General features: G+C 35.9%; 2 protein-coding genes across 5 annotated transcripts; both read left to right on the top strand.

Annotated features, from left to right (window-relative positions):
• Nucleotides 1-3,565: 3,565 nt before the first annotated feature.
• LOC137726658 (TMV resistance protein N-like) lies at nucleotides 3,566-9,224 on the top strand. 3 transcript variants are annotated; one of them, XR_015963179.1, is made up of 7 exons: nucleotides 3,566-4,559; nucleotides 4,658-5,771; nucleotides 5,872-6,147; nucleotides 6,255-7,340; nucleotides 7,472-8,070; nucleotides 8,592-8,702; nucleotides 9,024-9,224. XR_015963179.1 is itself a non-coding variant. In XM_088695050.1 (5 exons), the coding sequence occupies exons 1-5, from the start codon at nucleotides 4,042-4,044 to the stop codon at nucleotides 7,979-7,981; spliced, it is 3,504 nt and encodes a 1,167-aa protein (XP_088551176.1). In that variant the 5' UTR covers nucleotides 3,567-4,041; the 3' UTR covers nucleotides 7,982-8,467. The 3 variants fall into 3 exon arrangements, 2 of the variants coding, with proteins under 2 accessions (XP_088551176.1, XP_088551177.1); XM_088695050.1 differs by lacking the exons at nucleotides 8,592-8,702; nucleotides 9,024-9,224 and having other exon boundaries at nucleotides 3,567-4,559; nucleotides 7,472-8,467; XM_088695051.1 differs by lacking the exons at nucleotides 8,592-8,702; nucleotides 9,024-9,224 and having other exon boundaries at nucleotides 4,308-4,491; nucleotides 7,472-8,467.
• Nucleotides 9,225-15,540: 6,316 nt separating this feature from the next.
• LOC137725177 (PH, RCC1 and FYVE domains-containing protein 1) lies at nucleotides 15,541-23,198 on the top strand. Of its 2 annotated transcripts, XM_068463770.2 has the most exons (9): nucleotides 15,541-16,199; nucleotides 17,256-17,342; nucleotides 18,180-18,266; nucleotides 18,383-18,469; nucleotides 18,565-18,684; nucleotides 19,208-21,310; nucleotides 21,438-21,584; nucleotides 21,972-22,516; nucleotides 22,693-23,198. In XM_068463770.2, exons 1-9 carry the CDS (start codon nucleotides 16,152-16,154, stop codon nucleotides 22,856-22,858), a joined length of 3,390 nt encoding a protein of 1,129 aa, XP_068319871.2. In that variant the 5' UTR covers nucleotides 15,541-16,151; the 3' UTR covers nucleotides 22,859-23,198. The 2 variants fall into 2 exon arrangements, with proteins under 2 accessions (XP_068319871.2, XP_068319872.2); XM_068463771.2 differs by lacking the exon at nucleotides 17,256-17,342 and having other exon boundaries at nucleotides 15,668-16,199.
• The last annotated feature ends 940 nt before the right edge of the window (nucleotides 23,199-24,138 follow it).

Raw genomic sequence — 24,138 nt, 5'->3', positions numbered from 1 at the left:
TGCAAGTTCCAAGGAATTAAAGTTAAAAAACCCTGAAATTTATTTTAAATTTCAATATTCTTAAAGGAATATGTAATCTAACACCAAATTTATTTTAAATTTCAATATTCTTAAAGGATTAAAGTTTAAAAACCCCGAAAAAAAATACCCATCTCTTCGTCGTCTATTCCTACTTTGGTGTGAGTGATTTTGGTGTGAAGTTATATTGGTTGAAATAAAATTTCTCATAAAATATTTTAGCATTGTGAATTTCCGATGATAATTTTTGGTATACGAATGATGCTAGTAATTTTGCCTACTATATTCAGTAATTTACAAGTAATCATCAACTCATATTCAAACTTTTCATTCACGAACATGTGTTTGTTACATGATTATTTATTTATTTTTGTTATATATAAGGGGATTGAAAACTGTTCATTGATACTATTTAGTTCAAATTAATTCTCACAAACACATCGAGAGTGAGCTTCCTTGAAATTTTGCAACTATTAAGTCCAGTCTTCTTTCACATGTTTTTGGTTGTCAAGTTTTGTCCTTTCATTTTGGTGTTGGCCAAGTTCAGCTCTTTCTTGTGGATTATTCGTTTTTTTTTAGTCTTTGTTTTGACTCTGTAAACAACTGCTTATTTATTTATAGAGATACTTTCGTTCTCGACTGATCAAATAATTTATCGTTTCTTTACTTTCTTGGTTTGATTATGCAATTTAAATATTATTTGATTGTCCAAATAATTAAAAGAGAGGATTGGCGAAAAGAGACATAATCTTCTTTGGGAAAGCTAGTAAAACCAGGCCGAGGGTTTTCTGTTCCAATTATGTGTCTCCTCTACGTCTTATTCTTAGTTTTTTGACACTATTCTTTCACATAATTTTGAATTTAACAATGCTTTTTTTATGGATTGAAAAAAAAATAATTTCCAAAGCTGCGACATATATTTCATAAGGGTAATGTAATGGAGACTAAATTCGTATACTAAATTTACACACTAATTGATGTGTCACTAATATAAATAAGTATGTTTATCAACGTTAACTAATAAACCAATTATCAACTTCCATGTTCTTTAGTTTCCAAAACTTTGTCTACAAATTTAGGGGTGTATATTTTAGAGATATTAATGGATTTATAAATCCATGAAGTTTAAGAATTAATGAGTTTAAGAATTCTTTTTTTGGTTAAAATAATGCACAGAGTTAATTTTGGATGGTAAATTAACAATTAAGCTCACAATCTATACGAAATATTAAGGGTATATGGGCAAGAAAATGACAATATTATCTCCTATAGTGTGTTATGTGCAACTTACGTGATTTAAATTGATAAATTACCATCAAATTTTTTATCAAGGATGAAATTGGCAAATAATAATCAGTTTAAGGACATATTTTAGCGAAAAAAGTCAGTTTAGATACTTGGTTTTTCACTCGCATTATAGTCGATAGACTGGAAGATTTTTTTATTATTCAAGGATGAAATTGGCTTGAATTTCCCCAATGTTTTTTATTTTATTCAAGCTAAATTGTACACTAACTACACTTAGAAGAATAAGAAAGTTTGAACGTGAGAGACTGATTTGAAAAGAAAAATTCAAACCATCAGTTGAATCCACCATTAACTTCCCAGAAAGATTTAAAGTCAAGGCTAAAGTCTAAAAGTACAAAATACACAAGTCCAGCCCGTGGTCGTCCAAAACCAAACTAAACAAATCAAGGTTATTTTTTGAATAAGCGATATTATTTATATTAAGGAAGAGTGGCCTAAGTTTCATAACAGATGAGTTCTACTAATATGGTTAAAATTCGCTTTTAATAAGAATCAAACTTAAAACCTCTCATTTCAAGTAAAGAGTAATATCACTAGACCGTAGTACTAAATAATACTGAAAAAACCAAAGTTGAGAGTTGAGTATTGACGCAGAACACTAGTACTTAATTCGCTTATATTAAGGAAGAGCGGCCTAAGTTTCATAACAGATGAGTTCTACTAATATGGTTAAAATTCGCTTTTAACAAGAATCAAACATAAAACTCTCATTTCAAGTAAAGAGTAATATCACTAGACCGTAGTACTAAATAATACTGAAAAAACCAAAGTTGAGAGTTGAGTATTGACGCAGAACACTAGTACTTAATTCGCTCTCCTTCATCCCTCGGATGAAATGGGTTGCCAGGGGATGGGACTAGACTAGCAGCAGCACAACAATTCCTGTATTTTTTCCACCACAACTATGGCTGACTTAATACAAGAAGGGGTAAGCCACCGATCCTGACTTTTTGGTACATTTCCATCTCTTGTTTTGTTTTTAGTGGAAAAATAGTTTTCGTTTTCTGGCATAAATTGTTAATTTTGCCTCTACTACGCTACCCTGCACATCACATTTTATTGTTGTTTTTATCTTTACCCTTGTTAATTATTCGGTGTTGCTTGGTTTATCTATAAATAGAATGATTTTGTTTTTGGACAAAATCTATAGTTAGAATAATGAAGTGAGGAATAGAATTAGAAACGAATATCTGCCACAAATAAAAGAATAAACATGTTAGACTTTGTTAATGATGAATTAGGTGTCTGCCGATGTTTAAATCAGACTTAAATGATGAATGAGAATTAAAGAGCTTAGGGTTTCTTTGTTAAGAAAATATTCGTACTTCTTCATAATTTGGTTAATTTATTCGGTGTTAATTAAGCTAATTGTTTTGAATCTAATCTATAAAAAAAACTTAGTAACTAGTGTCGATTTATTAATTAACATTTAAAAGTTAATCCTTGATGGTACCCAGGCTCAACCAATTTCTCTCAATTATTTCATCGGTTTTTCGCTTTAAATTAATCCCACTAGTTAGAAAACTCTGCAATCTTACCAAGCAAGTGGTTGGAACCCGTCTAGCAAGCAGTTTGAAATCGTTCAGCAAGTAGTTGGAAACCGCGCTCAGAATGCATAGAGGCCCCTAGAAAATGAATAATTATTTTTGGTCCAATTAAGGAGCAGGAGTAGGAGTAGGTAGTCACACTGACTTTTCTCAATCTTTTCTTGCCAATTAAGTCTGCTTCTTGGTCTTTATTTTGTTGTTTTCTTGTTGGATTGATTCGTATGGTCCCACTTGGCTTCCCTACCACCTTCACTCTTTCTCTCTTCCATTATTTCCTTTCCCCAAACCCTCTCTTTTGGTTTGCTCTTATTTTTGTGTAAGATTCTAAAAAATGTTAGACGCTAGTCAGATGATAGGTTAGGGCCTAGCACCTAGACAGTTAGATGGAGTCTAGATGGAAGCCTAGGCGGATTTAGTTAAATTTATTACATATCATATAAAATTAATTAAATTTACTCTATAATATATAAATAAACTTTAAATAAAATGTTATTTAAAAAAATATATATCTATAAGTAAGTATATATGTAAAATTTTAAACAATTTATGTTAGATTTATATATTTTTAAGCCCGCAAGTTTTGTTGGGCCTTTTATTCTAATTAACAAAACGAAAGGTTGGGCTTTAATCCTTGTTTTATCGGTATGCACATGCTTAATAAAAAACCCTAACTAAATCATATAAAGCGTGCTAAAGGTGCTAAAATCTAAACCACTGCCGCCTTCAGCCATTCCGTTTCTGCAATTGTAGATCCAGTTCCGTCCCTCTTCTTCCTCTGCAGATTTCTCCAACCAATCCCACAGCGCCTCCCTCGCTTCTTCATCCTCTTCAGATTTCTCCAACCATTGTCGACATATTCGTTCGCAATTGCAGATCGATTTTGTTTGCACATTGAGAGGGAGATGGCGAGACTCGGGGAGACAAATCGGGTCTCGCTACAGATGTTCTTTCTCAGGCCGTCAAACCACCCAGCGTCCCACCAGACCGCCTAGCGTCTGCCCACACAGCACGCCGCCTAATAACCTTGCCGATTTTAGAAACAATTTCGGGTTAATCGCGGCGGAGCACCGCCGCCCAGCGCCTAGGTGGCCGCACCGTTTTTTTAGACCACTGCTTTTGTGTGAGTATTTTCATCGTGGTTTTTGGTTCACTTTTTATTTGCTTTGCAATGGCGATGAGCACCCAAAGAGCCTCTGCACCACTTCTTTCTCTCGAATCAGCTCCTCGATGGAAGTACGATGTGTTTTTGAGTTTTAGGGGTGTAGACACACGCAGGGGTTTCGTATCCCATTTATACAGCGAATTGTGCAAGTTCCAAGGAATTACGACTTTCCTTGACGATCGAGAGCTTGAAGAAGGAACAAGTATTCCACATGAGCTCCCGAGTGCGATCAAAGAATCGCATGTTGCAATCGTTGTTCTTTCACCAAACTATGCTTCTTCCAAATGGTGCTTGAAAGAACTTACGGCCATTCTTGAATGCATGGAAGCTAGGAACTCAGTTCTGCCGGTCTTTTACGAGACAGATCCATCTGACGTTGGAAATCAACGGGGATCTTTTGCCAAAGCCTTCGCAGAGCATGAAGAAAAGTTCATCACTACCGAAGATAAAAAGAAGGTTGTCCAATGGAAAGCTGATCTAAAAAGACTGTCCAAAATTTCTGGTTGGCATTCGAAGCAATATAAGTAAGCATGCATGAACAACTTTAATTTCCCATGTCTTAACAGAGTCAAACTTGAATGCTTCGCTTATGTTTTTTGATTGGTTATTTTATACCTTGTAGGTGTGAAAGTGAGCTTATTGAAAAAATCGTCAACAGTGTGCGGAGGAAAGTGCAAGCTGCGTTCACCGTGTCAGATTCCTCACAGAAATTAGTCGGAATTAATTCTGGGCTTGAGCAACTAGGTTCGCTATTAGCTCATGATGCCAATGATGTCCGCTTTATAGGGATAACGGGGATGGGCGGCATCGGTAAGACAACCCTTGCCAAGCTAGTTTATGCTAGAATCTTCCATCATTTTGAAGTTTACTGCTTTCTCGCAAATATCAGAGATCATACTCCAGTTAGTCTTCAACAACAACTTCTTTCCCCAGTCTTGAAAAAGATTGAGCAAGTTTGGGATCAACAGTTGGGAATCATATACACTGAGAAGTGCTTACGCAACAAAAAGGTTCTTCTTGTACTTGATGATGTGGATCAAATAAACCAGCTACAAGTACTAGCTGGAAAAGAAGCTTGGTTTGGTAGTGGGAGTAGAATTATCGTTACAACTAGAAATGAACGTTTGCTAGTCCAGCATGGCATAACTTTATGTCATAGCGTCAAGTTGTTAAATGATTCTGAAGCTCTTGCTCTGTTTAGTCAACATGCCTTTAAGAAAGATCTGCCCGAAGATGGGTTTTTGGAACTATCTAAGTATTTCATTTATCATGCTGGAGGCCTTCCATTAGCTCTTGAACATTTGGGGTCGGCTTTGTTTAAGAGAGGTCTAGATGCATGGAATAGTGCACGGGATAATCTAAAGAAAATTCCTAATCCAACAATTTTTGATAAACTCAAAATAAGTTATGATGCACTAGAAGAGATGGAGAAGGATATTTTTCTCGATGTTGCATGTTTTCACAGAGGGAAGCACACGCAGCGAGTAATTGAAATACTAGACAATTCCTTTGATATTTCAAGCCGGATCTTGATAGATGCTCTAATTGAGAAATCTCTTCTGACCTCTGAAAAATGCTTCCCGTATGATACTTCAGTCAAGTACAGCTGGATAGGGATGCATGATTTGATACAAGAAATGGCATGGAGAATTGTTGGTAACGAGTCTAAAGAGCCCGGCCGGCGGAGTAGGTTGTGGCTTCCCAATGACATTGATCATGTATTCATGAACAATACGGTAAGAAGTTATGTAAGATTACCAAGTTTGATAGAAGATATTATTTTTTTGGCACGATACTAAATGTGAAATTGACATTTCCTACATTCTCGGTTATTAGGGGACAAGAGCTATTGAAGCCATAAGCCTACGGTTACCCAAAATAGAGGAGGTGCACTGGAATTGCGAAGCCTTCTCTAACATGTCTGGACTAAGGTTTCTGGAATTTGACAATTTGATCGTTTCTTCAAGTCCCAAATTTCTTCCATGTTCCTTGAGAATTATGAATTGGAGTTTGTATCCTTCCAAGTCTCTTCCACCAAGCTTTCACCCGCGTTTCCTTACTGAACTAAAAATGCGTGATAGCAAACTCGTTCGGCTTTGGGATGGAAAAGAGGTAAGAATATACCCAATGAATGCTATTTAACAATTTTTTTATGTCCAATAAAATTGTAAGGTTTTTGGAATTGGAAGCTTATATACATTATTTCTTGTATTCTGCAGAATTTCCCCAACTTGAAATATATTGATCTTAGCAATTCACATAAATTGATAAGTACCCCAGATTTTACTGGTCTTCAAAATCTTGAGGAGTTGTCTCTTATGCGGTGTACGAATTTGGTTGAGGTACACCCGTCTTTTGCAGTTCTTAAAAGACTTAAAGTTTTGAGACTTCATTTCTGTAAAAGTATTAAGAGTCTCCCAAGTGAGCTAGAAATGGATTCCCTTGAAGTTTTAGATCTTACTGGATGCTCCAAAGTGAAAAAGATTCCAGAATTTTCAAAGCAGATGAAAAATTTGTCCGAGGTTGTTTTAGCTTGCACTGCGATTGAGAAATTACCTTCAACAATTGGACATCTGGTTGGACTTACTCTACTGGATATTGAGTATTGCGTAAATCTGTTGGATATTCCTATTGAGATTTGTAATTTGAAGTCTCTTGAACAGCTGTACGTCATCGGATGTTCAAAAATCGAAAAACTCCCAGGGAAGATGGAGTTTTTGGAGGAACTTTGTATGGGGGAAAACGCAATAAGAGAGCCGCTTGTTGATATGAAAAATCTTAAAGAGCTGCATGCTTATGGATCAATGGTTAAGCCAAGGGAAGAGTGGGGCCTTCTCCGCTTATTTGGAATTAGAAAGAGCGAAGAGCCTTGTTCGGGTTTGGTGTTGTCTTCTTTAAATCATTTGCGTTGTTTGGAGGACTTAAAACTATTCTTTTGTGATCTTGGTGAAGGTGATATCCCCCATGATATTGGTAGCTTGTCCTCTTTACAAATGTTAGATCTTAGAGGAAACAATTTTACTACCCTTCCAGCAAGCATCAAATGCCTTTCTCGACTTGGGTCTCTTTTATTGAATGGGTGCCAAAGACTTGAGCAACTGCCAGATCTTCCGTCAAATAGCCAATTACACGTAAATGTAGATGATTGTACCTCCTTGAAAAGGTTGACGGATCCCTCGAAGTTGAGCAGCAGATTTGCCAATATTTATGATTTTACTTTCAGTTCTCTGAATTGCATTACATTGGTTGAAGATGAAGACTGGATGAATACAATATGTTCAAGGATCGTGAAATCCGCCAGTAAGGTACTCTTGTCTCTCTGTCTCTCTCTGTCCTTCTCTCTCTCTCCCTCTCTCTCTCTCTCTCTCTCTCTCTCTCTCTCTCTCTCTCTCTCTCTCTCTCTCTCTGTTCTCTGAATTGCATTACATTGGTGCAGGGAAACTGTTGTTCTTCGGGTCGTAATTACATTGTATGCCCCGGAAAGGGGATTCCCGAGTGGTTCAACAAACACACTGTGGGACATTCTATAAACGTGGAGCTACCTCCTCAATCATGTAGCAGCTGGATGGGAATTGCTTTTTGCGTTGCTTTTGCACTACCTAAGGGAAACTTCAAAATTTTCCGTGTAAATTATGTCAATCTTAAGTGTTTGCCTGGGATTTCTTGTCATATTTCTGCAACAGAGCATATGGTGCCAGAACACCTTTGGATATTTTATTTGTCTCGAGAACAATGTCAGGAACAGTTTTCATTTGAAATAGATTGTGAACCAAATCTGGTGAAAATGTGTGGGGCTCGTTTGATGCACAAGCAAGATTTGGTAGAGCTCAACCGAACATTGAAAATCTTGAAGCGAACGCATGGATATTGGGAAGAAGCAGCTTCAAGTGAAAGTGGTAGTTTTGATGACCAAGAACAAGCTCACAAAAGGCAGAAGGAAGAATAAAAATTGCTTTCTGCTTTATTTAACCATTCAATGCTTCAGAGTCGTACTTGGAAAGCTAAACATGGTGCTTTTTCTCAGAATCCATGTTAGTAAGTCACCATCTCAATCCCAGTATAACCTGCCTGATATTTGATTATTTATTTTTCCCTGAAAGCTAATTTATTTGATCCAGCAATGAAGTATGTGTACATACAGTTAATAATGTGCGTCTCTCATCTATGTCAAATTGAACCAAAAAAGATGCAAAGTCGTATTATGTAAATAAGTTTTCAACAAAAAGTGCATGGTATGGAAGATATGTCAGCAATATATGTTATGAGACATTTTCACATCAGCAAGCAAAATTTACTATGCTATGAACAGATAAGTAGCTGTAGGGATAATAATGTAACAATGCTTGGACAGTGCCGATCATGATATGTGAAAACGGACAAGGAAGCTGTCTGTACATCTTTCTTCAAATAAATGCAGGATATTCTATAACAATGTTGTGCATGTTGTGATTCTTTTCTTTTTTGTGGGTACTGATAATTTTGAACTCAAACTGAAACTAGATTCTTAATGGCAAGACTAAGACGCAACCAAACAGTGAATATTTATTTATGTGCAGGATGAGAAGAAGTTTGTCGTACCGGGTTAATTTCGGCTTGGTTATTTTTAGAATGCAACTTCAGCTGCAGATGTTGCCTAACTGAACTATTTTAAACGTGGTTGGAACTTGGTAGAATATATCGAAAACTATATTTTTAAACTTTCCAAAACACGTTTGTTCTCGGCCTCCAGGACCTCATGTTCTTTTTCAGTTGCCCTTTCTTTCCGTATAGTTTTTGAATTTTATGCATATGCCTTAATGCAACTTGCAAATAGAGCTGAGGCTTTAGTTTTCCAACATGTTACTACTTCAAAAAATAACCCAAAAAACCAGAGCTGACGTAGTATATTTTTGCCCGTTCTGGTATGAATTCAAACATGCGGTGCCAAAGTAGAGAAACTTCTGCCCCATGCTAAAATCGACACCATCGACTCGACATCCACAATTTAGGTTTATTTTTGGTCATTCTCTCTCCTCACTCTCGCTTGTAGTTAGTCGAGGTGACGGGATGCGAATGTTCTTCCAAAAGCGTTTTTTGAGCAGTTTTGGAGAGATCAAAATTCCATACCATGCTCAACTAGAAGACGTTCATCTCTTATTGTAATGGTGATTCTACTTCTCATGCCAAACCAAATCTATATTTCCGGCTAGTAATTCTAGTTGGTTTATTCCATTTACTTTAAACTGCATATTAATAGAACTCTCGTTGTCAATTAAAATTCCATAAAACTACAATTTTAATTTTCTAATTAAACTGAATATAATTAAAAATGATTAGTAATTACAAGAACACAAATTTTGTTGTTTTTTAAAAGCATCATCCACATATAGTTTTTAATGTCTTCAACTTAAAAATAAATAAATAAAAGATAAAAGATAAAAATAATAATAATAAAAAAAATCTTTGTCTACTCTCTACCCGCTCTCACATTCTCTCAAACTCTCTTACTCTCTCCATCCATTTAAAAAAAAAAAAAAAATTAAAAATGTTCACACACACTTCGTCTTAGGACATTAATATTTATCAAGATGAGAAGAAACTTTTTATCCTGTAAACAATTTTTTATCAAAGCAAATTAAAGTCAGAATTTAATGGTCCGAAGATGGTGAAGAGGTTTTAAATATTCCGACTGGGCTGGAAGAAGGTAGGTGGAAGTCAAATTTAATAATCATATGGAAACTGCTAGTGGATTGTATTTTGGGCTTAAACCCAATTACCATATTTCATTCAGATTTTCTTGCTGGACCTATAACCGTTATGTATGGGCTTTTTTCAATTTGTTGGGCTAAATGCCATAATTATGTAGTTTTTTCTTTGTTGATTCATGTGTAGAATTCGATCTTGAGATTTCTTTCAATACTAAGAAATAAACCAACAAATACTTTCATTCTACTCTCGTGTCGTAAACTTTACTAGCTACGCTAGAAACCAAGAAGAATGTGGATATGAGTGGATATTATCTACTATCCATGCTTATTAGTACTTCACGGGTTCTTCCATGCTTATACTCTTTGATGTCATCAAGTTTCAGCAAGCAAGTACATCCTTGTGTCAAAGGCTGCAACATCTGCCCTAACTAGTAACTGCTAGGCTGCTTTGGGTGGTCCTTCGTTTAATCTGCAGTTGGCCTTTTCCTCAGATGCAATGCCAAAGAATTATCTTCATATCTTCATAGATGTTGGTGCAAGTGTGTTGGGGTTGTGTTATTTGCAGGTAACTTAAGTAAATTTGTAAATATCAGATCATTTGACAAAATCAAACATATAATATACAAACAACTTTTTGTTTTTTATTTTTTTCTGCTAATATTATTGGCTACAATAATAACATGTATTTAACACAATCATCATCTGACGGTCAAATGTAATTCATGTGAATATATATACATGTGTGTATATACACACACACACACACATATATATATATATATATATATATATATATAATCAAGAGACCATATCAAAAGAACTTGATAATTAGTGACACTTGCAGTTTGTTTGTACCCGTCACAACATGGTGGGGTATTACGAAGTGAAAAGAACTTGATGAGTAGAGGATCTCCTGAACCTCTATGGGTGTTTTGTTTGTTGTGTCTTCCTCCCACTACACATCTATATTTCCTTCGGGTTTTAAAATGCTCACTAGCTACTATGGTAACGATAACGATAGACAACCAATTGGGTAAAATGTAGTTGGACAATCGAAAAGAAAATTAGGGTTTCTTTGACAAGTACTTTTAAATGACTAAAAACTCTTTTAAAAAAAATATTTTTGGATTCCAAAAGCACTTCAATTATTTCCTGGTAAAAGCACTTAAAGTGCTTCATGCTAAAAAGTACCAATTATGTACTTCTTGCTCGAAACACTTTAAGTGTTTTTTCAAAATTAACTTACATTTTACTAAAGTTTGATTCTAAAAATATTTTCAGTCTTTTAAAAGCACTTATGAAAATGGTCCTCAAAAGAGTGAAAGTGATCCTTAATTTGTATGCAATGGTCCCATATGCATGGCAAGAAGGCGACCATGCCAAGTAGGTAGGTTTTGTGGTTGTGTCAAATCAACTTTGCAATTTTGGCTTCTTGTCCGCAAAGCAAGCCTTTGGAAGCCTCGTTCCTACATTATATATACTTCTCGGTTCTCACATCATGAAGAATTCTTCTTTCGCTGTACTTACCACCCTACTTTAATCAGTAGCACAATTATAATTTGCATCACGAACCAAATACCAAACAGCAAATAGGCGGCTTTCAAGTGGTTATCTGTTATCATCATGCAATTATACTACTGCCATTATTAGTAGCATAAGTTACCCACTCTTCCAAATCCACTTCATCAATAAAATCATGTCCCACCTTGTTGCTTTCAGGATTATAAACTAAGTGATCAGGGAAATTACTTTTTGGTATCAGATTTTTTCTTCTTCTTTGGTTTCGAATCAACAAATAGGCTAGCCCTAGCATGGGAAAATTGCACAATCATGGCACTGGTTGAGCCAGAATTCTTTGTGAGAGAGGGCTTTTCATTATGTATTGAGAAAAAATTGCGAACTCGTAATATGAGCAATTGAAATAATCTTCACAAAATTAAAAGATCTGCTAAATTTAATAGAGAGAATCAAAGAAAATGTATAATACAACTAAGTAGGATGTAGAGACCAGGGTAACCAGTAAAAAATGTGAAACTATATGAACAAAAATACAAAGAAATCTGGTTTGAATCATTTGACAAAAAAAAAAGGAGGGCAAAGAGGAGGGTTGCAAATAATAGTTGATTATGTTGCTTTAGAAATAACATTAAAGTCGATTTTAAAACCTCATTCTTGAGTTTCAAGAAACCACAAAGCCAAAGTAAACAAAATTGTTAGAAAAATATAAGCTATGATGTCGTTTGACTCAATTTCTTCACAAGGACAATTCATCTTCTTTTCATGTCGCTAGAAATTTTTTTACACAATGTTAAGATGGACCCGAAACTACTTTGGTCCCTTAGTGGACCACCATGCACTGCCAGCTACCACCATTCAGAGTTAACAAAAGAACAAAATTAGGGTTAGGGTTGTCGAATTAGGGTTAGGGTTTGGGAAAATGTGTAAACATAAGGTGCTATATATCTATAGTATGAGTTTTTCTCTTTATAGTATTATTCATGGGTGAGTACGTAGATAAAAGCATCGATCATGTAAGAAGAGCTAAGAGAGAAATCAGAATGCAAAACAGCCACCTTAGTGGAACATGCGCTTCAAACTAAAGAAAATTAAATCATGCTTATTGCATGTAAGAATAAATCTAATCTTTAAAGAATCGAGGAAGATGAAGTTATTGTCGACTTCAATAGTAAGTTTTTGCTCTCAATATACATAACGCATAATTGGCTTAAGATTATTGATGCCCAATATGTATGTATAACAGTGTGCACTTACTTATAGAGCAAACCGAAGTTATTCACTCCCACTTATCTGGACAAACTTAACGATAATAATGTTAAGCTTCAATTAACAACAAATTCTGCTAACTTTCACTTACTCGAACACAATAAGTAATAAATTAATAATTCAATAAATTGCTTAGTCGAAGTACAATTTGATTTACAAGCATCAAAATGAATTAAAATTTCACTAGAGACATGATCAATTGGGACAAAACAAAGCCAAAATTGTTTGATTCTACTTATCCACATAATGACTAACATGATCATCATCCAACCAATTGCTTAAACAAAAATCTTAAAAAGATCCATACACAACACCATGAATGATTATATAACAATTACACAAATTCCCTTATCAAGTCAAAAGTGATTTAAAGCATCGATAAGATACTATAATTCAAAACTACCTAGCCTAAATACCCTTAGACTTGTACTCACATTTGAACACTTGATTCTCCTGCTGACACATCCCAATTCGGATATCCACCAAAATGAAGGCGTGATGATTGACGCTTGAAAAATGACGAAGTCATATTATAAAAATAAAAAGTGTGAATAAATCAAAACCGAAACTTAAAACTATTGATGAAAGTGCTTAGTGCGGAATGTAAATTGCAATTGTTATACTAATGGTGCAGTAAATATACGAAAAGTTCACATCCTAAGTACGGAAGAATATTACACAAAACTACAAGAATTAAAAATTCTCACATTAATTGGACTGTACGTCAGAACTGCCCAAAATCCTTTGCTTGCCAAAGAAGTTTAGACCTCGTTTGGATGTGCTTTTAGAATGATTGAAAGTGCTTGGTGAAAATGATTTTAGAACCAATCATTAGTAAGATGCAAGTAAATCCTGGAAAAGCACTTAATGTGCTTCCTAGAAAAATCACATAACTGGTGCTTCTTGCAGAAAACACTTTTAGTGCTTTCGAAACCCAAAAATGTTTTCTCTAAAAGCGTTTTCAATCATTTTAAAAGCACATTTAAACGAGCTCTTAGCTACTAAGTCTTGGAGGGACACAATACAGAAAGTGTGAGCGAGAAAAAATAAGTGTAATAAAACTTTTGTTTTTCTCAACATAATATAAAACCAAGTAAAAAAGATAAATATTTTTTTTAATTAATAAGGGTATTAAGGAATTGAAAATATATATTAAAGGTTCAACTCAACTTTTTATGAAAATAACTTTTAAAAGCAACATGCATGCTGCTTTCAAAGATAATGTCTGGAGGCTACTGCTTTTAAAATAAGCAAGATATTTTATTTTTTCTAAACATTTTTTTAATGCTTAAGTTTAAAGTGAAATAGCTTTTGATGAAAAAACAAAACCAAACAAGACTTTAGTTATAAGTGTTTTTAGTTATTAGAAAACATCTCCTAGTATTCAAACAAACCAAATACTCGTTTATGCATTCGAGTTCATGCATTCATTCTTTTATCTTTAGTAAGTAAAGAATGACTATATTTTAACACGCACATTACTGGTTGATATTCATGTTTACAAAGGAGTCGAGTTTTTTTGTTGGATTTTCTCCACTTAAAAATGCATAGAATATTCATCCATGTATTTCCTTAATACAAATCAATGACATTCGCGTGCACAAATTAATATGGATTTATGAAACATTGGTGCAATTGTAGGTATTCACAAACTCCTACATTCTCCTCGTTTGGGTTCAAAATCTGCTACCTTCGGCGTTACAACCGCCACCAAATCCCTCTGAAGTTCTGAACCCACCTTCACTTGTACAATACCTTCTCTACCCTTCTCCAGTCCTGCTTGTGTGTAGACCAACGTACAACTTGGTCGCTTCTCTTTTCGCCACGTCACTCCTAATGAAGGCCATTATCGTCATCGTGCTATTCTCACAACGCTTAAACCTAATACCACCCGTAAAGAGGAAAAGGATGCATCACTTGCACTCTTACAAGGACCCAAAATCATCACTAAAGTCTAACCACAATCTTATAATGATAAAGTGTTTTTGAAATTGAATATATCATAACGTATATGAGTAGTTACGTAAACATTTATGTAGCACAAAACAAAAAACGAAACACAAAACTTAGACTACAATTACATTCAGTTCAAATTTGGCTAAAGACATTACACCACGCCAATTTCCAGCAATGGAACATTTGGAAAATAACAAATAAAACTCTTGCAAGAAAGAAAAGTTATACTTATATGGCCGGTCGACACTACTTATATAAAAAGAGAAAACCAAAACTGATTGCTGCAATCTTAGTCTTACAACAAAACGTTTTTAAAAACAACATACGAGGAGGACACATCTAATTAGTGGCTTGTTTAACCTTGTTTATAAAAAGAAAAACTTTGAGTAACTTTCCACCTTGGTCATGTGTTAGAGTAAATATAGAAATATAGAGAAGAATTTGAATGATGACTTTTGAGGTACAACTTGAATCGTTTCCTTAAAGTGTTATTTGCTCCCACTAGAATGAGTTTGCTAAAGGGTTCTTGGCAAGTCACTTCCAGGATACAACAAAGTATGAAATATTCGATTAGCAAAACCGAATTGCATTCCCTTATAAATAAGTAGAAAGAAATTGTATGAATGTGATGGAGAGAAGAGAGAGCAAGGAATGTAAAAATAAATTTCTGAAATTGTGTGTGAAACATTATGCTACAATAGGTATTTATAGGCATTAAAGCACTCGTTCATCGAGTCTTTTTATTTTAGTTGAAGATATACAACCCTTCTTAATAGTGTTGACCCAAAAGACATATCTTCTATTTAAAATTTTCAGAAAATAAATTTTGATTATTTATATTTTTTAATTCTACTCGTACAATTTGAATAAGCATCATGTTTTTTAGCTAAAAATTGTAACAATTCAACTAATTACATTTGCTGCGCACTGCAGCACCCTTAATCATACGCACAGACGCTGCACAATGCAGCACCAAGTCAATATAATATATATATATATATATATATATATAAAATAATAAATATTTATTATTGAAATCTCTAACATCATGTAGTTTCAACAAGTTCGCACTCAGTTGCATCAAATTCTAAAATTCTAGAAGATACATATTTTATTTTATTTTATTTTGCGAGTTTGATTTATTTGATCGGTAGTACTCAATTTTTCACAGGTTTGACCACTTGTGCTTTTTACAGACTCGGACACGCCCCACGGCCCCCACCCCACCCCACCCCCCCTAAATTTTCTCTTTCCAGGGAATTTTCTCTCTTCTGTTCCCTCCCTCGCTCCTTCGTCCGGTCCGCTTCCCCTCCCGTCCCATTCTCCGACGCCCTTTCGTCCCTTCTCTTTTCTCTTTCACTCCCTAAATTCCTCTCTGAGGCCCTCTTCATTTTTAAACCCGCCGTCGGTCTCTCCGCAACCAGCTTCCCAACAGTCCACGGCTTCGAGCTCAGTTTCTTCTTTGCTCGGAGTCAAAGATCAGAACTGGAGGTCTTAGGGTTTCGGCAGATCTGCGCCGCGTAGTGTAGAGAAAGAGAGAGCTGAGCAGTGGTGGTTGTGGTGGTAGTGACGTGGCCGTTGATGGTATTGCACGGAGGCGCGAGAGACAGTTGGAAGGTAGATGATGAACGGAGCTCCGGCGGGGGATCGGAGAGGGTGGTGGCGTTACGGTAATTTCTGTCACATGGAATGGCAGATCTTGTTAGCTACGGGAATGCCAACCGTGACATCGACCAGGTCGGTCTCTTTCTCTCTAAATTCTCTTTGCCTCTTTTTTGTTTTTGCAAATGTATCAAAAAGTACAAAGAAAATGAAATAAATTCCTAATTATTTGTCTGTTTAATTACTTAGAAAAGCAGAAGATTTGTTTTTTTCCTCCTCCAAAAAGTGGGAATTGGATGGAGAGCTCTTTATTTTTAGCTTGATACTTATAAGATTTTTAGGTATGTTAAAAATGTGAGGGAATTTCGATTTCGTAATTGAAAAACAACTCTCTAGATATAATTACTGGGAACATAATCTTCAGGTATGTTAAAAATATGAGGGAATTTTGATTTGGTAATTGACATACAACTTTTTAGATATAATTAGTGGGAACATATTCTTCTCAAGGTTTTGGTTTTGAGGATCACTTCTGGGTTCATCGTTTTTGGCTCAATGGATGCAGTATGGGTGCTTTTACAGAACCAAACAGGGCCGAAGTTTCGAACCTTTTTTAATTTTGTATTTTTCCCAAGTGCATTTTCCATATCGGCAACTGGGTTTGCTCCGAGGCATATGTAAAGTACTGACATCTTCGAACGATAAATGTCTAGTGATGATTGCGACAGAGTGATCTAATGGAAATGGCATTGCATGGAAACCACATTTTACTTTCTTCGCAGGGTGTAAAACCTGCTGCTCTAGTTGGAACAGTTTTTATAGTAACTTTAGAAGACGCATAGGGTTTCTTAATATCTTAAAAGTTTGGATTTAGCGATTTATTCTCTTAGTCGCAGGATAACAGTTATGAATTATGATATGTTTTGGAAGGTTGTAACTTGTAACTGAATGAGAACTAAGTTGGTGTGCTTCTTGAATTGGAAGTCAAAAAGTCATTACTATATGCGGTATGGAGTTCAGGGTAACATTATAATTAGAATAGCATTTGATATGGTGTAGAATTCTATATTCGAGTATAAATGATACTACTCTTTTGTGTGGGTTATTATGGTCCTATGTTTAGTTCATACAGCGTTTATCCGCCCTTCATATCTTTCTCATGGTTTTGAATGATTCTTAAATGATTTTCAGGCAATAATTGCTTTGAAGAAGGGTGCTCAACTACTGAAATATGGTCGTAAGGGAAAGCCTAAGTTTTGTCCATTTAGACTTTCTACTGTAAGTTTGTATCTAAAGCTTCTCTATTAGGATTTATTTTTTATTTTTAAAATATTGGTGGTTTGTCCACTCCATGGAAGGAAAAGAACATGGTGTGCTCAATTATTAAGGTTGAAATAAAAAATTTATTCCACAATTCCTGCATGAACAGACAGTAAAATTTATAAAAGGATGAAGTCAAGAATGCTACGAAACATATTTAATTGAATTTCCTGCTTAGCAGTGGTAATGTAGTGTCAATTAGGTAATTTCCATCTTCTCCCACAAGTATACAATTTCCATTTGTGCTTATAACAGAAAAGATAAAATTTATCAAGTTTCCCTTCTGCTAATTAAATTAATAACTGAAGGGGAAATCTGAGTTAATTTAGGTTCCAATCCAAGTGGCAGATTGGAACCAAAGGGTACAGTAGGCAGTTTGCCAGATTCTATGGCATATTTAATTTGGATAAGAGATTTGAGAACTTATTCATAGTGTAGTTTGAGGTCACTCAAGGCAAAATATGATCTACAGTTCTTGGAGAAACATATCATTAATAGCTACGAAGGTTTGATAGACTATACATTTCACCTTGTAAGGTATTGGAATATGTTAAATGTCAGTTGGCATTAGTTGTGCTGCTACGTTGCTGCATAACCATGCTACTTTGTGTTTTGATGTATGCAATGTAAAATACTGCTAATGGGATAGCATTTCACTGGCCTTCTGTGGTAGATAGCATTTCAATGGCCTTCTATGGTTCTTGCTTGTGATTATATTTATTGTATTTTAATTCACAAATTTGTCTGCTTAAATTCTTTCTACTTTCTACTTACTGCTGCATTTAATAATTTCAGGACGAATCAACTTTGATCTGGATTTCAAGTAGCGAAAGAAGTTTGAAGTTGGCTTCTGTCACAAGAATTGTTCCTGGACAAAGAACTGTGAGAAATTTGATATAATTTTTTAGTACATGATTGGCATAGATTTACTGCAGTTTAAATTTAAGTCTTCTAGCGATACTTGTTCTAATTTCATCTTGCTCCAAAATTTGTTACAGGCTGTCTTTCAACGATATTTACGTCCTGAAAAGAACTGTTTATCATTTTCTCTTATATACAATAACGGAAAGCGGTCTCTTGATCTGGTTAGTGGTGGAAGCTCAAAATTATTTGTCTTTACATTGTTTCCTATTTTTATTTATAATAACAATATTTATGATAATCTGTTATTTGCGTCCAGATTTGCAAGGACAAAGTTGAGGCGCAAGTGTGGATTGCAGGCCTTAAAGCACTCATTTCCTCTGGCAGAGGTGGGCGTTCGAAAATTGACGGATGGAGTGATGGAGGCCTCTACCTTGATGTAAATATGCCTACTTAGAAACCTCTTTTGTGGTTAAATTTTATGTTTTCTCTTGTCTTGCAGTGATCTGTGTTATATAGGCATCAACATGCTGTATTGGAGCTTTTGAGCTAAATTTGAAATGCTGAAATACTATGATAAGATTCTTTTATTATTTTTAATTTAAATTTTAGTATTTGATTCTTAAAGAAATTAAACTTCTCCTTGCATAGACATGGTGTTTTTGCATGTTTAATATATATTTTTCTTTCCCTTTGTAATTTTTGGATTGGCTTTTTTTTATAGACATTTTTTTTATCTTATTTGTTATTACTTTATATGTTTAATATATATATATATTCTAAATGAGTCATCCAACCTTAAAGTTCAGTTCATATGATTTTATTGTAGTCATCCAACCTCTTTATGGTGAAATCACACACGCACATAGACTTTGGATGTATGAAAGTTTCTCTTACATTTCGATATGTATAAGTACACCTGTTGAATGACTGCCTGCTTATCATGTTTTTGGGTACTTCAGGATGGCAAGGACTTGACATCAAATAGTCCTACTGATAGTTCTGCTAGTGGTGCACGAGATAGTGGCTCTCCAGAGATTTCTGTTAATTTCAAACCAAATACTTCGCCCAAGAGTTTTCCCCCTGAAAATTCTCCAGTTTCTGAGAGGTCACATGCTGCATCAGACCTGACAAATATGCAAGTTAAAGGATCTGGTTCAGATGCATTTCGAGTTAGTGTTTCAAGTGCTCCTAGCACTTCAAGTCATGGTTCTGGACAGGATGATTGTGAAGCTCTAGGTGATGTGTACATATGGGGTGAGGTTATTTGTGATAGTGTTGTTAAGGTTGGGGCTGATAAAAATGTGAATTATTTGAGCCCGAGATCAGATGTGCTTGTCCCTAGGCCATTAGAGTCCAATGTTGTTTTGGATGTCCATCATATAGCCTGTGGGGTCAAGCATGCAGCCTTGGTCACGAGACAAGGTGAAATGTTTACATGGGGTGAAGAATCTGGAGGACGACTAGGGCATGGTGCTGGGAAGGATGTTGTTCAACCTCATCTAGTTGAATCTCTGGCAGCTACTAGTGTTGATTTTGCAGCATGTGGAGAATTTCATACATGTGCTGTTACAATGGCTGGGGAACTTTATACGTGGGGAGATGGTACGCATAATGCTGGGCTACTTGGTCATGGCACTGATGTCAGCCATTGGATACCAAAGAGAATTTCGGGTCCTCTTGAGGGACTTCAAGTTGCTTCTGTAACTTGTGGTCCATGGCATACAGCCTTGATAACATCAACGGGGAAACTCTTCACATTCGGCGATGGCACATTTGGCGTCTTAGGCCATGGAGACAGAGAAAATGTTCCTTATCCGAGAGAAATAGAATCCCTATCAGGGTTGAGGACAATATCTGTTGCATGTGGGGTGTGGCACACTGCTGCTGTGGTGGAGGTTATTGCAACACAATCTAGTGCAAGTATTTCATCAGGTAAGTTGTTTACTTGGGGTGATGGAGATAAAAATCGTCTCGGGCATGGGGACAAGGAAGCCCGACTTAAACCGACATGTGTTCCAGCCCTTATTGACTACAATTTTCACAAAATTGCTTGCGGGCACAGTTTAACAGTTGGCTTGACGACATCAGGACATGTTTTTACAATGGGCAGTACTGTTTATGGTCAGCTTGGGAATCCCAATTCTGATGGAAAGCTACCTTGCTTGGTAGAAGACAAACTCGGTGGGGATTGTATTGAAGAAATTGCATGTGGTGCTTATCATGTAGCAGTATTAACATCCAGGAATGAAGTTTATACATGGGGAAAGGGAGCTAATGGGAGATTAGGCCATGGAGATGTTGAAGATCGGAAAACACCGACTTTGGTTGAAGCTTTAAAGGATAGACATGTGAAATATATTGGTTGCGGTTCAGAATATACAGCAGCTATTTGTCTTCACAAATGGGTATCTGGTGCTGAGCAGTCACAGTGCTCTGCTTGTAGACAGGCTTTTGGGTTCACAAGGAAGAGGCACAACTGCTATAATTGTGGACTTGTGCACTGCCACTCATGCAGTTCAAAAAAAGCAACAAGGGCAGCTCTGGCTCCTAATCCTGGAAAACCATATCGAGTTTGTGATCCTTGTTATATGAAATTGAATAAGGTGTCAGAACCTGGTAGTAATAACAGAAGGAATGCTATACCTCGGTTGTCAGGTGAGAACAAGGACAGGTTGGACAAGGCTGACATAAGATTATACAAGACTGCTGTACCATCGAATATGGATTTGATAAAGCAATTAGATACTAAAGCAGCCAAGCAGGGAAAGAAAGCTGACACATTTTCACTTGTCCGCTCTGCTCAAGCACCTTCATTGTTGCAATTAAAGGAGGTTGTTATGTCAACGGCTGTTGATCTGCGACGAACAGTTCCCAAACCAGTTCTTACACCATCTGGAGCAAGTTCAAGGTCCGTGTCCCCTTTCTCGAGGAGACCAAGCCCTCCTCGTTTTGCAACTCCTGTTCCTACTACATCAGGACTTTCCTTCTCAAAAAGTATTGCTGATAGTCTGAAGAAAACAAATGAACTTTTGAATCAGGAAGTGCTAAAATTACGTTCACGGGTAAGTTCATTCTTTTCTGGACTTTATTGCTACTTTTATAAACCTCTTGAGAGGGGTGGTGGGTTTCATGTTTGACTATTTGTAGTTATCGTATTTTAATAATTTGATTGTAAATGTTTTTTGTAAGGTTGAGAGCCTTAGACAGAGATGTGATCGTCAAGAATTAGAGCTTCAGAATTCTTCAAAGAAAGTACAAGAAGCAATGGCATTGGCCGCAGACGAATCTGCTAAATCTAAAGCTGCAAAAGAAGTTATAAAGTCACTAACCGCACAGGTCATTTCTTCTGCTACTTGCTTTTCATTTCCTAAACTTATTCACGATCATCAACTTTTGTGTCTTCTATTTAGTAAACGTTTAATTTAATCGTTTCTTTTTGAAATATTGAATTTAATAAAATAAACTTCAGTTCAGAGTAGAATAGTACATGATTGATGTAGGTTTATCTCTATGAATAAACTGTAGGCTGTAGCAATAAGGATCCAATGGTACAAGTTTTTCATACCTATTTTTTGTCAGTTGGAGTCTTTTAAACTGTCGGACTTGAATAAGTTAAAAGGTGTTATTTACTATTGAGTTGGGTAGCTGAACACCTCTACCTTTTTTGGTTTTTATTTTATGTTGGACTGCCATAGTGATCATCATCGTTGATAATAATTTCAGCTCAAGGATTTGGCGGAACGGCTTCCACCTGGGGTTTATGATTCAGAGACCATAAAGCAGGCATTCCTGCCAAATGGTTTGGAGCCAAATGGCATTAACTATCCAGATGCTAATGAAGAGCAGCATTCAAGATCAACTTCCATCAGCAGTTCTTACTTGATCTCCTTGGGAATCGACTCTGCTACAACAAATGGAAATCACGGCCCGACTCATTCACCCAAGGGTCAACTTGGAACAAATGAAACAATCATGCAGCACAGTCGGGACCCTCTGACCTCCAATGAGATGATAAACTCCCCAGATAAACTACCCAATGGCGGTGGATCATTTCAGACAGTTAGTAGTAGTGTGTCTGAAACTGTTGATGGCCGGGAATCCAGGCCTTTTCAAGATGGGGAGAATGGTGCGAGATCCATGAATTCTCCATGGCCTGCTAATGGTACTACGGTTGAGGCAGAATGGATTGAACAATATGAGCCTGGTGTTTATATAACTCTTGTGGCTCTGCGGGATGGAACTAGAGATCTCAAACGAGTGCGCTTCAGGTACTCTTGGTTTTGGTAGTTTCTTACTACAATAAACGTGTCAGCTGGTCGGCCAATGATCTCTTGATCATATTGGCCGTAACATGCCACATACTCGGTGCATAACTTTGCTGTTATGGATCAAAGATGGAATAATCTTGTAATCAAAGTCTGATAATATATATTTTCTTTTGTAGCCGAAAGAGATTTGGAGAGCACCAAGCACAGATCTGGTGGTCGGAGAATCGTGAGAAAGTGTATGAGAAGTACAATGTGCGTGGGTCAGACAAATCTTCGGTTGCTGGCTCAGCTGCACGTAGATCAGACGGAGCTCTCTCACCTGTCTCATCTCAACAAGCTTAGCAGAGGAGGGGCAGGAGGAAGGCAGTCCTCCGTTAACTTATTTTGTATGAATTACTGTGTAGGTGGTGTTGAGAGGAAGCAACAAAAGGGTGGTGGGTATGAAGGGAAGCATGCAAACAACCTCTTTTGCCTTTATTTTGTTTCTCCCCTTTCATTCCTTCCCACTTACCCAATTTTTTCTTCTTTTTTTCTTTTATTTTCCTTCATAAATTGATTTTCTCTCATCCATTTAATTTATGGGTATTTACCCTTTTATACACCTCTTGTATTGTAGTGTATATAAAATCTTCATATATGAGACGATGATCTGAGCAAATCAAAGTCTCTTCTTGCTCTTCCATACTTTTGGTACTTAAATTTTTCTCTAGTGAAAATCATCTAAACTTGGTAGCGAAACGATTAGCACAAGCGTAATGCGTAGTAACTAACCTTATGATTATTGTAGGTAATCCAAAGAGATTACTTTCTCTTTTTTTTATTTTTTATTTTTTTATATATATATATTTTGTTTAGTACATTGACATTTTTATACTAGGGAGAGGGGGAGTTTGGTTAAGCCACACCATAGGCAGCCCAATTTGGTATCGAATTCGTCATCCACAACCTCCCATTTTCGAGTGAAAATGAATACCACCATTACTATGTTTTGGTGGTATTCCTCTTCACTTGAATGTTAAGTAAAAATAAGAAGTCGTATTGAATGTAACCTTTAGGGCCTCGCTCAATAGAGAGAATTAGCTTGGATAGGATTGTTCACTACATTGAAGGCATTTGGAAGGTAGAAATGAATGATAACTTATCCATTTTGTTCAAGTTACAGGTTACTCATGAAGAAAATTTGTTCTTTTTAATTCTATCATTTATGAGGGGACTAGTAAGGATATCTTTTTTTCATGAATAATCTTTAACTTGGATAAAATTTGGAAGTTCTTATCTGTTTCTTCTTTCAAAATGCTTTCAATGCAATGGATAGTCATATCCAAGTTAATTCAAATATAGGCGCACCATGTAAGTATGCATTCATTTCTCTCCACCAATGACTTATTCACTTGCCCTCTTTGGATGACGTTTTATTAATTAGACAAGAAAGGCCTCGTTTTGTATCGAATCTGAAGATTGGATTGAAATCAATATCAAGTATTTTTATGGTAGACAAGAATGATTTTTCAATTTGAGAAGATTAGACATAAACAAAATTTCTTCCTTCTCTTATATATTTAAAAGACGATTGTAATCAATAAGTTTATTTTTAAATAATTCATCTACTACTTTCATGTTGA

Source organism: Pyrus communis, chromosome 5 (genome assembly GCF_041283825.1).
Source record: "Pyrus communis isolate YQ-2024b chromosome 5, ASM4128382v1, whole genome shotgun sequence".
In the NCBI taxonomy this organism is placed as follows: domain Eukaryota; kingdom Viridiplantae; phylum Streptophyta; class Magnoliopsida; order Rosales; family Rosaceae; genus Pyrus; species Pyrus communis.
This window is presented reverse-complemented; position numbering and strand designations above follow the sequence as displayed.

Bases quoted from the DNA above. Each gene is read 5' to 3' on its own strand.
- LOC137726658 (XM_088695050.1), top strand. From the start codon at position 4,042: ATGGCGATGAGCACCCAAAGAGCCTCTGCACCACTTCTTTCTCTCGAA. The intron at 5,772-5,871 runs GTAAGAAGTTAT...CTCGGTTATTAG, and splicing joins ATGTATTCATGAACAATACG to GGGACAAGAGCTATTGAAGC. The intron at 7,341-7,471 runs GTACTCTTGTCT...ACATTGGTGCAG, and splicing joins TCGTGAAATCCGCCAGTAAG to GGAAACTGTTGTTCTTCGGG.
- LOC137725177 (XM_068463770.2), top strand. From the start codon at position 16,152: ATGGCAGATCTTGTTAGCTACGGGAATGCCAACCGTGACATCGACCAG. The intron at 18,267-18,382 runs GTGAGAAATTTG...AATTTGTTACAG, and splicing joins TTGTTCCTGGACAAAGAACT to GCTGTCTTTCAACGATATTT. The intron at 18,685-19,207 runs GTAAATATGCCT...TGGGTACTTCAG, and splicing joins ATGGAGGCCTCTACCTTGAT to GATGGCAAGGACTTGACATC.